The following is an 18,234-nucleotide window of genomic DNA, read 5'->3' as shown; positions in this document are numbered from 1 at the left end:
CATTTGTTTATTTTCATTTTTCTTGTTCATGTTTTTGAGGTCTTACCTATAAAATCTTTGCCTAGACCAATGTCCAGAAAAGTTTTCCCTAGGTTTTCATCTAGTATTTTTATACTTTTGCATCTTATGCTTAGGTTTTAAACAATTTTGAGTTGCTTTTTGTACGTGGTGAGAAACACAATGTCTATTTTTATTCATCTGTATGTGGACATTCAGTTGTCCAGCACAATTTATTAAAAAGGGTTTCTTTTCAGCAATGTATGTTATTAGTACCTTTGTAAAAAATCTATTGGCTGTAAGTACATGAACTTATTTCTAGATTCTCTATTCTGTTTCATTAGTGTGTGTTTCTGTTTTTATACCAATGAGATGATGTTTGGGGTTTTGAAGTCAGGTAGTGCGATGCCTCCAGCTTTGTTCTTTTTGCTCAGGATTGGTTCAGCTAAACTGGCTCTTTTGAGCTCCACACAAATTTTAGGATTACCCTTTCTATTTCTGTGAAAAAAACGACATTGGTATTTTGTTAGGGATTGCAATGAATCAGCAGATTGCTTTGGGTAGTGTGGTTGTTCTTACAATATTAATTCTTTTGGTCATGAGCGTGGGATGTCTTTCCATTTGTGTTCTCTTCAGTTTCTTTCATCATTGTTTTATAGTTTTTCTTATAGAGTTAGTTCACCTCCTTGGTTAAATTTATTTTTAGATTTTTTTTTGTAGGAATTATAAATAGGATTGCCTTCTTGATTATGTTTCAGCTAGTTCATTATTGGTATATAGAAATGCTACTGATTTCTGTATATGGATTTTATATTCTACAACTCATTAGATTTATATATCAGATCTAAGTTTTTTAAATGGAATCTTTATGTTTTTTGAAATATAAAATCATGTCATCTGCAAAGAGAAACAATTTGACATCTTTTTCAATTTGGATGCCTTTCATTTTTTTCTCTCGCCTGATTTCTCTGGCTAGGAATTCCAGTACTACATCGAATAAAAGTAGTAAAAGTGGATATCCTTGTCTTGTTCTAGTTCTTAGAGGAAATGCTTTTAACTTTTCTCCATTTAGTATGATGTTAGCTCTCAGTTTGTCATACATGGTCTTTATTATTTTGAGGTATGTTCCATCTGTGCCTAATGTGTTGAGAGTTTTTATTATGAAGGGATGCTGGTTTTATCAAATGTTATTTCTGTCTATTGAGATGATCAAGTAGTTTTTGTCTTAAATTCTCTTTACGTGCTGTATTACATTTGTTGATTTTCATATGTTGAACCATTTTTGCATCCCTAGCAAGAAACCCACTTGATCATGGTGTATTTTTTGATGTGATGTTGGATTTCATTTGCTTGCATTTTGATGAGGATTTTTGCATCTATATTCACCAGGGATATTTGTAGTGTGGTATGGGGTGTGTGTGTGTGTGTGTTGTTGTTGTTGTATTCAGGAGGATTAATATCAGTTCTTCATATGTTTGGTGAAACTCATCTGTGAATCCATCTGATCCTGGGCTTTTTGTTGTTGTTGAGAGACTTTATATTACTGCTTCAAACTCACTATTTCTTATTAGTCTGTTCAGGATTTCTGTTTGTTCTTGGTTTCATTTTGGGAGGTTGTATGTTTCAGGAATTAATCCATTTTCTCTCAGTTTTCTCATTTGTGAGCGTATAGTTTTTTCTTAATAGTCTGTTGATTTTTTGTATTTCTGTGGTATCAGTTGTTATGTCCCTTTTTTCATTTCTGATTATGTTTATTTGGATCTTCTTTCTTCTTGGTTTGTTCAGCTAGTGGTTTATCAATTTTTTTTTTAATCTTTTTAAAGAACAGGCCAGGTGCAGTGGCTCATGCCTGTAATCCCAGCATTTTGGGAGGCCAAGGTGGGCAGATCACAAGGATCAGGGATTCGAGACCAGCCTGGCCAACATAGTGAAACCCTCTCTCTACTAGAAATACAAAAATTAGCCGGGCATGGTAGCATGTGCCTGTATTCCCATCTATTGGGAGGCTGAGGCAGGAGAACCACTTGAACCTAGGAGGCGGAGGTTGTGGTGAGTTGAGATCATGCCACTGTACTCCAGACTGGACAACAGAGTGACATTCGGTCTCAAAAAAGAAAAAAAACCAACTTCTTTTTTTGTTACTCTTTTGCATGCTACTTTTATTTAGTTCTGCTCTGATCTTTTTATTTCTTTTCTTCTGTTAACATTAGGTTTGGTTTATTCTTGCTTTTCTAGTTCCTTGAGATGGAATATTAGCTTTAAAATTTGTGATCTTTATACTTTCTTGATGTGGGCATTTAATGCTACAGACTTCTTCCTTAGCACTACTTTTGCTGTACCCAACAAGTTTTGGTATGTTGTGCTTCCATTTTTATTTGTTTCAAAAATGGTTTAAGTTTCCATCTTAATTTCTTCCTTGACCCAGGATCGTTTAGGAATATGTTGTTTAATTGCCATGTATTTGTATAGTTTCCAAAGTTCCTCTTGTTACCACCCCTTTCTAGTTTTATTCTGCTATGGCTTGAGAAGATACTTGATATGATTTCGATTTCTAAAAATTTGTTGAGGCTTGTTTTCAGCCTACAATGTGGTCTGTCCTAGAGAATGTTCCATGTGCTGGTAAGAATGCATATTCTGCATTTGGTGCATTTAGGTAGAATGTTCTGTAAATATCTGTTAGGTTCATTTAGTCTAAAGTCCAATTCACATCCATTGTTTTTTGTTGCTTTTCTGTCTTAATGATCTGTCTAATGCTGTGAGTAGGATGTTTAAATCCCCTACTATTATTGTATTGCTGTCTCTTTCTTTCTGGAGTTCTAGTAATATTTATTTTATGAATCTGGGTGTTCCGGTGTTGGGTACATATATATTTAGAATGGTTATATCCTCTTACTGAACTGATCCTTTTATCATTGTATAGTGATCATTTTTGTCTTTTCATAAACTGTTTTTTATTTAAAGTCTATTTTATCTGATATAGCTACTCTGCTCCCTTTTGGTTTCTGTTTGCATGGAATATCTTTTTCCACCTCTTTTCTTTCTGTCCATATGTGTCTTTAGAGAGAAAGTTAGTTTTTTATAAGCAATATATGGTTGGATCATCTTTTCTTTTTCTCATTCTGCTTATCTATATATTTTAGGAGGAGCATAAATTTAATCCATCCATGTCTTTTAAAAGGAATGTAAATTTAATCTATTTACATTCAAGTTAATACTTACATGTGAGGTTTTGCTCCTGTCATATTTGTCTTTAGGTGAAATTGTCTTTAGGTGAAATTGTGTTGTGTTGCCATTAGATTCCTTTCTCTTCCTTCTTTGTGTGATTATTTTATAAGACCTGTGAGTTTTATACTTTTTATGTTTTTACAGTGGTAAATATCAACTTTTCATTTCCATGTTTAGGAATCCTAAAGATTCCTAAAAATCCTAAAGATTTTTTGTAGAACCGGTCTGACAGTAACGAGTATCCTCAATATTTGCTTATTTGGGAAACACTTTATTTTTCTCTATTTATGAAGCTTGATCTTACTAGGTAAAAATTCTTGGCTGCAGGTTTTTTCTTCCAGCTTTTTTTTTTTTTTTTTTTTTTTGAGACGGAGTCTCGCTCTGTCGCCCAGGCTGGAGTGCAGTGGTGCGATCTCGGCTCACTGCAAGCTCCGCCTCCCGGGTTCACGCCATTCTCCTGCCTCAGCCTCCCGAGTAGCTGGGACTACAGGCGCCCACCATCACGCCCGGCTAATTTTTTGTATTTTTAGTAGAGACGGGGTTTCACCGTGCTAGCCAGGATGGTCTCGATCTCCTGACCTCGTGATCCACCAGCCTCGGCCTCCCAAAGTGCTGGGATTACAGGCGTGAGCCACCGCGCCCGGCCTTTTTTTTGTTTGTTTTTATTTTTTATTATACTTTAAGTTTTAGGGTACATGTGCACATTGTGCAGGTTAGTTACATATGTATACATGTGCCATGCTGGTGCGCTGCAGCCACTAACTCGTCATCTAGCATTAGGTATATCTCCCAATGCTATCCCTCCCCCTTCCCACCACCCCACCACAGTCCCCAGAGTGTGATATTCCCCTTCCTATGTCCATGTGATCTCATTGTTCAATTCCCACCTATGAGTGAGAATATGCGGTGTTTGTTTTTTTGTTCTTGCGATAGTTTACTGAGAATGATGATTTCCAATTTCATCCATGTCCCTACAAAGCACATGAACTCATCATTTTTTATGGCTGCATAGTATTCCATGGTGTATATGTGCCATGTTTTCTTAATCCAGTCTATCATTGTTGGACATTTGGGTTGGTTTCAAGTCTTTGCTATTGTGAATAATGCCGCAATAAACATACGTGTGCATGTGTCTTTATAGCAGCATGATTTATACTCCTTTGTGTATATACCCAGTAATGGGATGGCTGGGTCAAATGGTATTTCTAGTTCTAGATCCCTGAGGAATCGCCACACTGACTTCCACAATGGTTGAACTAGTTTACAGTCCCACCAACAGTGTAAAAGTGTTCCTATTTCTCCACATCCTCTCCAGCACCTGTTGTTTCCTGACTTTTTAATGTTTGCCATTCTAACTGGTGTGAGATGGTATCTCATTGTGGTTTTGATTTGCATTTCTCTGATGGCCAGTGATGATGAGCATTTTTTCATGTGTTTTTTGGCTGCATAAATGTCTTCTTTGGAGAAGTGTCTGTTCATGTCCTTCACCCACTTTTTGATGGGGTTGTTTGTTTTTTTCTTGTAAATTTGTTTGAGTTCATTGTAAATTCCGGATATTAGCCCTTTGTCAGATGAGTAGGTTGTGAAAATTTTCTCCCATTTTGTAGGTTGCCTGTTCACTCTGATGGTAGTTTCTTTTGCTGTGCAGAAGCTCTTTAGTTTAATTAGATCCCATTTGTCAATTTTGTCTTTTGTTGCCATTGCTTTTGGTGTTTTGGACATGAAGTCCGTGCCCATGCCTATGTCCTTATTGGTAATGCCTAGGTTTTCTTCTAGGGTTTTTATGGTTTTAGGTCTAAGGTTTAAGGCTTTAATCCATCTTGAATTGATTTTTGTATAAGGTGTAAGGAAGGGATCCAGTTTCAACTTTCTACATATGGCTAGCCAGTTATCCCAGCACCATTTATTAAATAGGGAATCCTTTCCCCATTGCTTGTTTTTCTCAGGTTTGTCAAAGATCTGATAGTTGTAGATATGCGGCGTTATTTCTGTGGGCTCTGTTCTGTTCCATTGATCTATATCTCTGTTTTGGTACCAGTACCATGCTGTTTTGGTTACTGTAGCCTTGTAGTATAGTTTGAAGTCAGGTAGTGTGATGCCTCCAGCTTTGTTCTTTTGGCTTAGGATTGCCTTGGCGATGCGGGCTCTTTTTTGCTTCCATATGAACTTTAAAGTAGTTTTTTCCAATTCTGTGAAGAAAGTCATTGGTAGCTTGATGGGGATGGCATTGAATCTGTAAATTACCTTGGGCAGTATGGCCATTTTCACTATATTGATTCTTCCTACCCATGAGCATGGAATGTTCTTCCATTTGTTTGTATCCTCTTTTATTTCTTTGAGCAGTGGTTTGTAGTTCTCCTTGAAGAGGTCCTTCACATCCCTTGTAAGTTGGATTCCTAGGTATTTTATGCTCTTTGAAGCAATTGTGAATGGGAGTTCACTCATGATTTGGCTCTCTGTTTGTCTGTTATTGGTGTATAAGAATGCTTGTGATTTTTGCACATTGATTTTGTATCCTGAGACTGCTGAAGTTGCTTATCAGCTTAAGGAGATTTTGGGCTGGGATGATGGGGTTTTCTAGTTATACAATCATGTCATCTGCAAACAGGGACAATTTGACTTCCTCTTTTCCTAATTGAATGCCCTTTATTTCCTTCTCCTGCCTGATTGCCCTGGCCAGAACTTCCAACACTATGTTGAATAGGAGTGGTGAGAGAGGGCATCCCTGTCTTGTGCCAGTTTTCAAAGGGAATGCTTCCAGTTTTTGCCCATTCAGTATGATATTGGCTGTGGGTTTGCCATAGATAGCTCTTATTATTTTGAAATATGTCCCATCATTACCTAATTTATTGAGAGTTTTTAGCATGAAGGGTTGTTGAATTTTGTCAAAGGCTTTTTCTGCATCTATTGAGATAATCATGTGGTTTTTGTCTTTGGCTCTGTTTATATGCTGGATTACATTTATTGATTTGCGTATATTGAACCAGCCTTGCATGCCAGGGATGAAGCCCACTTGATCATGGTGGATAAGCTTTTTGATGTGCTCCTGGATTCATTTTGCCAGTATTTTATTGAGGATTTTTGCATCAATGTTCATCAAGGATATTGGTCTAAAATTCTCTTTTTTTGTTGTGTCTCTGCCCAGCTTTAGTATTAGAATGATGCTGGCCTCATAAAATGAGTTAGGGAGGATTCCCTCTTTTTCTATTGATTAGAATAGTTTCAGAAGGAATGGTACCAGTTCCTCCTTGTACCTCTGATAGAATTCAGCTGTGAATCCATCTGGTCCTGGACTCTTTTTGGTTGGTAAACTATTGATTATTGCCACAATTTCAGCTCCTGTTATTGGTCTATTCAGAGATTCAACTTCTTCCTGGTTTAGTCTTGGGAGAGTGTATGTGTCGAAGAATTTATCCATTTCTTCTAGATTTTCTAGTTTATTTGCATAGAGGTGTTTGTAGTGTTCTCTGATGGTAGTTTGTATTTCTGTGGGACCGGTGGTGATAGCCCCTTTATCATTTTTATTGTGTCTATTTGATTCTTCTCTCTCTTTTTCTTTATTAGTCTTGCTAGTGGTCTATCAATTTTGTTGATCCTTTCAAAAAACCAGCTCCTGGATTCATTAATTTTTTGAAGGGTTTTTTGTGTCTCTATTTCCTTCAGTTCTGCTCTGATTTTAGTTATTTCTTGCCTTCTGCTAGCTTTTGAATGTGTTTGCTCTTGCTTTTCTAGTTCTTTTAATTGTGATGTCAGGGTGTCAGTTTTGGATCTTTCCTGCTTTCTCTTGTGGGCATTTAGTGCTATAAATTTCCCTCTACACACTGCTTTGAATGTGTCCCAGAGATTCTGGTATGTTGTGTCTTTGTTCTCGTTGGTTTCAAAGAACATCTTTATTTCTGCCTTCATTTCGTTATGTATCCAGTAGTCATTCAGGAGCAGGTTGTTCAATTTCCATGTAGTTGAGCGGTTTTGAGTGAGATTCTTAATCCTGAGTTCTAGTTTGATTGCACTGTGGTCTGAGAGATAGTTTGTTATAATCTCTGTTCTTTTACATTTGCTGAGGAGATCTTTACTTCCAAGTATGTGGTCAATTTTGGAATAGGTGTGGTGTGGTGCTGACAAAAATGTATATTCTGTTGATTTGGGGTGGAGAGTTCTGTAGATGTCTATTAGGTCTGCTTGGTGCAGAGCTGAGTTCAATTCCTGGGTATCCTTGTTGACTTTCTGTCTCGTTGATCTGTCTAATGTTGACAGTGGGATGTTAAAGTCTCCCATTATTAATGTGTGGGAGTCTAAGTCTCTTTGTAGGTCAGTTAGGACTTGCTTTATGAATCTGGGTGCTCCTGTATTGGGTGAATATATATTTAGGATAGTTAGCTCTTCTTGTTGAATTGATCCCTTTACCATTATGTCATGGCCTTCTTTGTCTCTTTTGATCTTTGTTGGTTTAAAGTCTGTTTTATCAGAGACAAGTATTGCAACCCCTGCCTTTTTTTGTTTTCCATTTGCTTGGTAGATCTTCCTCCATCCTTTTATTTTGAGCCTATGTGTGTCTCTGCACATGAGATGGGTTTCCTGAATACAGCACACTGATGGGTCTTGACTCTTTATCCAATTTGCCAGTCTGTGTCTTTTAATTGGAGCATTTAGTCCATTTACATTTAAAGCTAATATTGTTATGTGTGAATTTGATCCTGTCATTATGATGTTAGCTGGTTATTTTGCTCATTATTTGATGCAGTTTCTTCCTAGTCTCGATGGTCTTTACATTTGGGCATGATTTTGCAGCGGCTGGTACCAGTTGTTCCTTTCCATGTTTAGCGCTTCCTTCAGGAGCTCTTTTAGGGCAGGCCTGGTGGTGACAAAATCTCTCAGCATTTGCTTGTCTGTAAAGGATTTTATTTCTCCTTCACTTAGGAAGCTTATTTTGGCTGGATATGAAATTCTGGGTTGAAAATTCTTTTCTTTAAGAATGTTGAATATTGGCCCCCACTCTCTTCTGGCTTGTAGGGTTTCTGCCAAGAGATCCGCTGTTAGTATGATGGGCTTCCCTTTGAGGGTAACCCAACCTTTCTCTCTGGCTGCTCTTAACCTTTTTTCCTTCATTTCAACTTTGGTGAATCTGACAATTATGTGTCTTGGAGTTGCTCTTCTTGAGGAGTATCTTTGTGGCATTCTCTGTATTTCCTGAATCTGAACGTTGGCCTGCCTTGCTAGATTGGGGAAGTTCTCCTGGATAATATCCTGCAGAGTGTTTTCCAACTTGGTTCCATTCTCCCCATCACTTTCAGGTACACCAATCAGACGTAGATTTGGTCTTTTCACATAGTCCCATATTTCTTGGAGGCTTTGCTCATTTCTTTTTATTCTTTTTTCTCTAAACTTCCCTTCTCGTTTCATTTCATTCATTTCATCTTCCATTGCTGATACCCTTTCTTCCAGTTGATCTCATTGCCTCCTGAGGCTTCTGCATTCTTCACGTAGTTCTCGAGCCTTGGTTTTCAGCTCCATCAGCTCCTTTAAGCACTTCTCTGTATTGGTTATTCTAGTTATACATTCTAATTTTTTTTCAAAGTTTTCAACTTCTTTGCCTTTGGTTTGAATGTCCTCCCCTAGCTCAGAGTAATTTGATTGTCTGAAGCCTTCTTCTCTCAGCTCGTCAAAGTCATTCTCCATCCAGCTTTGTTCTGTTGCTGGTGAGGAACTGCGTTCCTTTGGAGGAGGAGAGGCACTCTGCGTTTTAGAGTTTCCAGTTTTTCTGTTCTGTTTTTTCCTCATCTTTGTGGTTTTATCTACTTTTGGTCTTTGATGATGGTGATGTACAGATGGGTTTTTGGTGTGGATGTCCTTTCTGTTTGTTAGTTTTCCTTCTAACAGACAGGACCCTCCGCTGCAGGTCTGTTGGAATACCCTGCCGTGTGAGGTGTCAGTGTGCCCCTGCTGGGGGGTGCCTCCCAGTTAGGCTGCTCAAGGGTCAGGGGTCAGGGACCCACTTGAGGAGGCAGTCTGCCCGTTCTCAGATCTCCAGCTGCGTGCTGGGAGAACCACTGCTCTCTTCAAAGCTGTCAGACAGGGACATTTAAGTCTGCAGAGGTTACTGCTGTCTTTTTGTTTGTCTGTGCCCTGCCCCCAGAGGTGGAGCCTACAGAGGCAGGCAGGCCTCCTTGAGCTGTGGTGGGCTCCACCCAGTTCGAGCTTCAGGGCTGCTTTGTTTACCTAATCAAGCCTGGGCAATGGTGGGCGCCCCTCCCCCAGCCTCGCTGCCGCCTTGCAGTTTGATCTCAGACTGCTGTGCTAGCAATCAGCGAGACTCCGTGGGCGTAGGACCCTCCAAGCCAGGTGCGGGATATAATCTCGTGGTGCACCGTTTTTTAAGCCGGTCTGAAAAGCGCAATATTCGGGTGGGAGTGACCCGATTTTCCAGGTGCTGTCTGTCACCCCTTTCTTTGACTCGGAAAGGGAACTCCCTGACCCCTTGTGCTTCCCGAGTGAGGCAATGCCTCGCCCTGCTTCGGCTCGCGCACGGTGCGCGCACCCACTGACCTGCGCCCACTGTCTGGCACTCCCTAGTGAGATGAACCCGGTACCTCAGATGGAAATGCAGAAATCACCTGTCTTCTGCATCACTCTCGCTGGGAGCTGTAGACTGGAGCTGTTCCTATTCGGCCATCTTGGCTCCTCCCCCACTTTTTTTTTTTTTTTAAACACAAAGTCTTGCTCTGTTTCCCAGGTTGTAGTGCAGTGGTGTGACCTTGGCTCACTGCAGCATCCACCTCCTGGATTCAAGCGATTTTCCTACCTCAGCCCCTTGAATAGCTGGGATTACAGGTACGCGCCGCCACGCCTGGCTAATTTTTGTATTTTTAGTAGAGATGGGGTTTCACCATGTTGGCCAAGCTGGTCTCGAACTCATGACCTTGAATGATCTCCCAGCCTTGGCCTCTGAAAGTGCTGGGATTACAGGCATGAGGCATAACACTCAGCCTCTTTCAGCAGTTTTTAAACACCTTCCCATTCTCTTCTGGCCTGTGAGTATTCTGCTGAGAAATCTGCTGTTAGTCTGATGGAGTTTCCTTTAAAGATGACTAGGCACTTTTATCTTGCTGCTTTAAAAATTATTTTCTTCTTTTTGACTTTAGACAGTCTGATGATGATATTATCAGGGTGATTTTTTTCTTTTTTTGCAGTGTATTTGAGGATTGCTGGGCCTTCTGTATCTGGATATCTAAATCACCATCTAGAATAAGGATGTTTTCATCAATTATTTCCTTAAATAAGGTTTCTAAACTTCTTTATTTTTCTTCTCCCTCAGAAATACTGATAATTCTTAAGTTCAGTTTACGTAGTTCCAAACATCTTAAATGCTTTGTTCATTATTTATATTCTTTTCTCTTTATTTTTGTCTGACTAGATTATTTCAAATGATGTGTCTTCAGGTCCTGAGATCTTTTACTGGGTGTAATTTACTGTTAACATTTTTAATGTATTTTGAAATTTCTTCAATGCACTTTTCAGATCTATTATTTCTGTTTTTTTAAATAAATATATCTATCACCTTGGTAATTTTTTCATTCATATCCTAAATTGATTTTCTAATTTTTTTGTCTTAGTTTTTGTCATTCATATCCTAAATTGCTTTTCTAATTTCTTTTGCATCTCTTGCATTGGGCTTCTCTAAAACATGTACTTTTGATTATCTGGCATTTTGAGAATTTCTTTTTAGCTAGCATCTATTGCTGGTGGAGGATTACTATGTTTCTTTGAGGATGTTGTAATACCTTGTGTTTTTTTTTTCCATGATTTTTGTGTGTTTGCATTGATTTCTGCGCATCTAGAGCAACAGTAGCTTCTTATTTGTGAATTTACTTTTATTGGGAGGAGCACTTTTTCCTGAAGATATGGCTATGATGTTTGGGTAGGGTCATTTGGCTTTGCTTCTGGGTACATGTAGTGGCAAAGACTCTATGATTTCCCTGGCTATAAATAGCTTTAGTGTGGTAGCTTCCTTGAATGCAGTTGTAGTAGTGGTACACTGGGTGGATGAGCAGGCTGATGACCTCTTGGGCAGCTGGGGTGGCATATGCAATGAGGGATGGCAGTGGTCATGAGAAGCTTTTCTTCTTCCTTATCACTGTGATTTTTGTGTTAGGAATTGTTGTAATGGGCTGTGTGGGCTGGCCTCCAGACCAGTAGATGGCTTTTGCAGGTTACAGCCAGCTGCAGTGATAGTGGTAGGATTTATGCCCAACCTCTCTTTCCTGGGAGAAGTGCTCGGATGTCTCACATGGTGGATTGGGCCATGGAACCCCAGGGGCCTGGATCCTGTGCTGTGTCCTGGAGCAGGGGAAGAAGGTAGGTGGAGCTAGATAGTGCAAGCCTGTATTCAGGCCCACTAGTGGCAGGGGCATTTGCCAGCCCTGATGGAAGTGGTGGGGCAGTCCTCAGACCCCTGGTTGAGTGGCTTAGGTGAAACCGCTGACATGCCAAAGAGTTAGCACAGTGAGGAAGAAGTAGTCCCAGTGCTTCAGCCTTGGCCAGCAGGAGTGGGATCTTAAAGCCTATAGTTTTATCTGTAGATTTCTACTTCTGATTTAATCCTCAGAAATGTTCTCTGATTTAAGGACACTATGTATCTTTAATATTGGCCCCAGAATTATATTGTATGTAATGTATAATTAATATGTTTTTAAACTCTCTTTCCCCAGGAGTTGTGCAACGGAAGGGGCCTCTGAATTGGGTTGTACCTGTGGTTACTTATTATCCCCATTTATGCTTAATTGTCTTCTTTTCTAATTTCCTTTGTGTGTTTGTTTTGTGTGCTTTGCTGATTTTCCAGTCCTGCAGCCTTCCTACTTGCTATTTATTTAGTATTTTCATACCCTCTAGTATAATTCAATACACAGTAATTCAATTAATGTTTATGAATAAAATGATTGCTTTTATACTAGAACATTCCCAACAAGGAAATGTTTCATTTAACTTTTTAGTGTTTTCATTTCCAGTGATCTTTTCACACTTGAAAATAAATTAGAATTCTGAACCAGAAGACACCTGAAAACTAATTCCTGGTCTGAACTGATGATTGCATGATCTGTAGCTGCTGAGTTTTTTCTTTCTTTCTTTCTTTTTTTTTCTTCAACTCTGCAGTTTTTCAATGGCCTTCATCCTTGGGTTACCATTAAGAGAGCTGTGGTCTTCAGGCTAATGTGGATGCTGTCAAACATCATGTCCTAACTTTGCGTGCATTTGGTGGCATTTAGAAAACCCAAATGCCTCCATTAAACTACTTTACAATACCAATTTATAAAGAAAAACAAACTGATTTGCTCTGCACAGCCCTGTTAATTCAGTGAATGTGTCTTCACCATATCTGAGCTATTGGTTCATTACTGATGCTTACAAATCTAGCACCAAATCCGGCGAAGGTGCAAAAATATTTTCTCCTTACCTTTATTCTTCACATACTAAGGATGACCAAGAAACAAATGAGGCATGGTGTGGAGAATGTGTGTACATATACTTGCTTGGAGAATGATCAGCCTACTTTATTTAAAAACAAATATAAAGGATAGTAATAATTAATAGCATTTATCAAGCTCCTTAGTGTGAGACATTGTCTTAAGAATTCTCACTAGACTTTGTTATAGTCTTGTGATACTCATTTTAAAGATGAAAATACTAGGGCATAAAGAATTAAATAACTTATCTTAGTTCAGATAGCTCCTTGTTTAGACTTGAAATTTTCAATTATTACCGTTTGACTACAATATGTGTGAATTCCACCCTACTCTATAGCTATTCTTTCTTAATTTCTTATGCTTTCCTTTATTAATTTGAAAAGTTCGATATAGATCTCTGTAAATGCAGTGTATTCTAATTTAGATAGTTTCTAGAACTTGAAAACATCATTCAATTTGGTTTATCATAGCTTTTAAATTATAAACATATTCAAAAGAAATGTGAATAAAATATTCTAAAATAATTTATTATAATTGAAAAAATGTTATTTATATACATCAAGCACATAGTGGCTCACACCTGTAATCCCAGCACTTTGGGAGGTCGAGGTGGGCAGATCACTTGAGGTCAAGAGTTTGAGACCAGCCTGGCCAACATGATGAAACCCCATCTCTACTAAAAATACCAAAAAATTAGCCAGGCATGGTGGACAGTTTTATTCCCAGCTACTCTGGAGGCTGAGGCATGAGAATTGCATGAACCCAGCAGGCGGAGGTTGCAGTCAGCTGAGATCGCATCACTGCACTCTAGCCTGTGCAGTGAAGCGAAACTCCATCTCAAAAAAAAAAAAAAAAAAAGGTTTAAATTTCACATAGCAATGCTTTTGAAAGTATTTAAAATGTGTCTTCATGTTATTCAGTGCATTGTCATTTTGGAAAAAAAAATTAACTTGGCAAGATAAAAGTTCTCTAAATTAACTCTAAATTGGTTATCTAAACAAGCAATTCAAAGAACATTTGCTTGTACCCTACTTGAGATAAAATGTCTTGCTGTATTCATCATTAATGGCTGTAATATTCCCAACAAAGAAAATGCAGGTGATGTTGGCTTGATGTGTGATGGATTTTGTCCCTGCGACGTGGATAAAAATGAAAACAAAAAATATTCAGAATGAATGAATAGCTCCACCTGCCACAGAGCAGATGTACAAACTGGAAAGTATTGTGTGTGCATCCATTGTCATCTTAGCTAATTCCTTGGTTCTAAAGCATTAGATGGGTTTGGCTTTCACCAGTTCTAAAAAAAAATAAAAATAAAAAAAGATAGATTTATGGTGTTCAGACAGACATATTATCTGATGTGCTCAGAATAAAGAACTGAATTCAGAATATAAGAAGAATGGGCATCTGAAAGGAGCCCATATGTACACTTATCCTACATAAGAGAATTTTATATAAAAAGTTTTTAACAACATGATCCTAAGCTGTGGTCTTTTTGTTCCTTTCACATAGCAGATTTTAAAGAACTGTAAAAAAGTGATCCTAAACTATGATTTCTTTAGAATGATGAATTCAGCAAATATCCATTAACATACAGCGTGTCTAAGGCATCATGCCAAATATGGGTAGTCGGTAGACAGGGTAGACCAGAATTATGTGAGCCATTTAAACACAAAGGTATTCCCTTGTTTCTCACCCAGAGATGTTGATATGGAAGATCTGAAGTGGTACCATGGAATCTGTGTATTCTCATATACATCCATGGTTAGGAATTAGAAGAGGTGTTCTCAACTGCGGCAATTTTGCCCCCAAGGGAACATTTGGCAATGCCTGGAGAGAGTTTTGATTGTTACCACTTAAGAGGGGTGGATGCTACTGGCATCTAATGGGTAGAGGCCAGAGATGCTGCTACATATCTCACCATGCACAACACTTATTTACACACCCACAAAAAAAACTGTCCAATCTAAATTTTCTGTAGTGCCAAGGTTGAGAAATGTTGATCTAGAGAATATAAATGTATATTCTTTGAGAGTCTATAATTAACCAGAGTGAAAAAGATGAACCAAAATATTGTGCATTCATTCATAAATAAAATAAAACAAAATAAATACCATTAGTCCAGAGAATTCAGTAAAAATTTAAGCAAAATTTTAGGAATGTGTTACCTCACGATTATTATTTTAAGGAACGACTAGAGAGTTCCTAGTTGAAAAAGTGTGTGAGAGAAACTTTGAAAAGCTATAAAGAACTAAAAAAGCTATAAAGAACTAAAAGTAGAATTACCATTTGATCCATCAGTCCCACTACTCGGTATCTACCCAGAGGAAAAGAAGTCATTATTCAGAAAAGATACTTGCACATGCATGTTTATAGCAGCACAAGTCACAATAGGAAAATCGTGGAACCCACCCAAATGCCCATCAATCAATGAGTGGTTAAAGAAACTCTGAGATATATATATATATATATATATATATATATATATATATACACACACACACATATATATGTATATACACACACAAAATATATATACACACATACTATATATTTATATACACACCCTATATATATACACACATACTATATATACACACACATACTATATATGATCATATATATGATCACATATATATATACACTATATATGATCATATATATGATCATATATAGTATATATACTATATGTGATCATATATATGATCATATATAGTGTATATATATTATATATATGATGGAATATTACTCAACCATAAAAAGGAATGAATTAACAGCATTTGCAGTGACCTGGATGAGATTAGAGGCCATTATTCTGAGTGAAGTAACTCAGGAATGGAAAACCAAACATCGTATGCTCTCACTGATATGTGGGAGCTAAGCTATGAGGATGCAAAGGCATAAGAATGATACAATGAACTTTGGGGACTTGGTGGGAACAGTGGGAGGGGAGTGAGGGATAAAAGACAACAAATATGGTGCAGTGTACACTGCTCAGGTGATGGGTGTACCAGGTTCTCACACATCTCCGCTAAAGAATTTATGTAACAAAATACCACCTGTACCCCAATAACTTATGGAAAAATAAAATTCAAAACATAAAATATATTTGCAATGGAAATGATCTGAATAGATTATGCTTGTGCTTGAAAAAAAATAAAAATTTTAACTGGTCCCTAAAAATTAATAAGGAGAAAAATGTTTATTTACAGACAGCAGAAATTCCTTTAAAAATACTGACTGTGTAGGTCTACTTCTGTAAGTGCCATCTAAACAAGCAAAAAAAAAAAAAAATGACATCTAGGAGGAGTCTATGTGATTTTTTAAAAGTAGTTTCGTCCTTTTTGTGTTATCATCTTACTCTTATAGTTTCCTTTTCTTAGTTTTATATCATCTCTAGAGATTAGATGCTGAGGAGCAGGAAGTACAATAAATTACTGGAAGTTATGTTGGTTGCTGTCGATGCAGGGTTTGGATTAATAATGAAACCAATTAAATCCTCAAATACCTCCAATGGCAACAATAAAAATTTAATTTCCAGAGAGAAATAAGGTTAGCTATGTTGAACACCATTTGCACCATTTGTGAAGCCCAAGTTTTTAAACATTGGGGGATTCTGCTGTCTTGTCAAAGAACCAGCAGCTGACTGATTTAATCAAAATACTAACAAAAGAATTCATGCTTTTTTTCAGCTGTCTCATGCATCTCTGATGACAACCGGTCAGCAGAAATGATGGAATGCCTCAAGCAGACAAACGGCATGCCTCTCCTTGTGCAAGAATGCACGGTCCCATGTCGAGAAGACTGCACCTTCACTGCTTGGTCCAAGTTTACACCCTGCTCCACGAACTGTGAAGCCACAAAAAGTAGGCGGCGACAGCTCACAGGTATAGTGTGCATTTTACTCTTCAGCATCAGGCAAGCTGAACATCTCTGGATCTTTTGTGTAGAATATGAGGTCCAAAGGACAGGAATTTGCATCAGGTCTCTTCCTCTCTCTCCATTCGTTAATACATATCCTCAAACTCAGAACAATGCCTGGTACGTAACATGTACTCAATTAATGTTTCCAAAATGAATGAAAGATGTGAACTGTTTTATAGCTATCAAGTTCCTCTCTATATAGTTTTATAATCTTTGTAGTCATAAAAGGCATTTTATTCACCAACTTCTTTTGAGTAGGTAATGGCAAAGTTTGTCATGTGCTATCATGCCAGGATCTCAGTGAGCTTGAAGGCAATCACTGGTTTGGGAAGATTATCAAAAACAGATCTAACTGACATCATTGTCTTTTGCCATTATCTTATAAGCAATTTGTCATTTTAAAATTTTACTAGTGTAAGGCAAAAATCAAATTACATATACTGATTCCGCTTTTGTGGTATATTATTAATTATGAGTTCTGTTTTCAGCTGCAAAAATTTAATGGGAATTAAAGCAACTAATTGTTTAATTGAATTCCTGGGGCAATTTTTGCCTGCAGTATGCAAATAATTGATGCAATAGTGTATTTTACTACGTGCCTAGATAAATATGCCACAACTTCTCTTAACTTCTTATGTGTTTGTATAAGCAGAAAATGAAGAACCAAAGGAAAATGCCTGAGTAATCACTGAGATAATGAAATTGGTGTTGACATTGAAGAATTAAGCACAGATGACCATTTGTTCTCATGAGCAGTTGAAGGGCTAATTCTGTTGGTTTCAAGACCCTTTTGTCTGAATGCATTGCTTACCCGATCACATTTTGAATTTAAATCACCATTGTGGATTTAAGTAATCTGCTAGAGCCTTTAACAGGATTTCTGCAAACAAACTAGGAGTCCATTTGTAAGTGTAGGTGAAATGCATAACCATAAACAGAACACCAAACAAGAAATGCTGTACTTCATGCCCTATCTTCCACAAAAATTTGTGCCACATGATTTTATGCAACATTGCTTGTTTCTAAGATACAACAAATTTCTCATAGAAAAACAACACAATGAGATAGAATGTATGTGACAGGAATGGTTGAAGTTCAGGGGCCAATGAATGAAACTTTGTTTGCCTGTACAAACATAACGCATCGGAAGCCATTACTCTGGCAACTCTTTATATACTTGAGATGAGAGAGAATTTCCCATAGAGGAAAGGGAAGTTTTTAATTAGTGGCCAGTTTTTTTCTTTTTTCTTGAAAGTTTATTCATGATAGTTTACACCTACATAATGAAAATGGAAAATATTGAAAATCCTAGGATATTTATTCATTTTACAACCAGCACCATTTATGTTATGAATTGTTAAAACTCTAATGAATTTGACTTTTATTGAAAATGTTCCTTTTATATAAATATTGAAGAATAGCTGTACATTTTTTCTGCAAACTCTAAAAATTACTCATACTAAAAGACTGTTTGAAATTTCTTTTCTAAATTATTAACTGCTGTACTTTCAGGTGACTAATTGACCTTTGTGTATCTTTATGTCTACGTGGCACCAAAACAAGTTAGCAATTTCATGAAATACATGAGTTTTTTTAAAAAAAATAAAACAGTAAAATGAATCATTTAATA

At 37.5% G+C, this 18,234-nt stretch overlaps 1 protein-coding gene across 1 annotated transcript in view; it reads left to right on the top strand.

Moving 5' to 3' along the window:
- Positions 1 to 18,234, top strand: part of THSD7B (thrombospondin type 1 domain containing 7B) — a 914,353-nt gene that overhangs the window by 625,689 nt on the left and 270,430 nt on the right. The window contains exon 13 of the mRNA XM_024927960.4: positions 16,373 to 16,567. Coding sequence (XP_024783728.3) covers positions 16,373 to 16,567 — 195 coding nt within the window. The remainder of the gene's footprint in view (positions 1 to 16,372; positions 16,568 to 18,234) is intronic.

The sequence above is a fragment of the Pan paniscus genome, chromosome 13 (assembly GCF_029289425.2).
Source record: "Pan paniscus chromosome 13, NHGRI_mPanPan1-v2.0_pri, whole genome shotgun sequence".
Taxonomy (NCBI): domain Eukaryota; kingdom Metazoa; phylum Chordata; class Mammalia; order Primates; family Hominidae; genus Pan; species Pan paniscus.
This window is presented reverse-complemented; position numbering and strand designations above follow the sequence as displayed.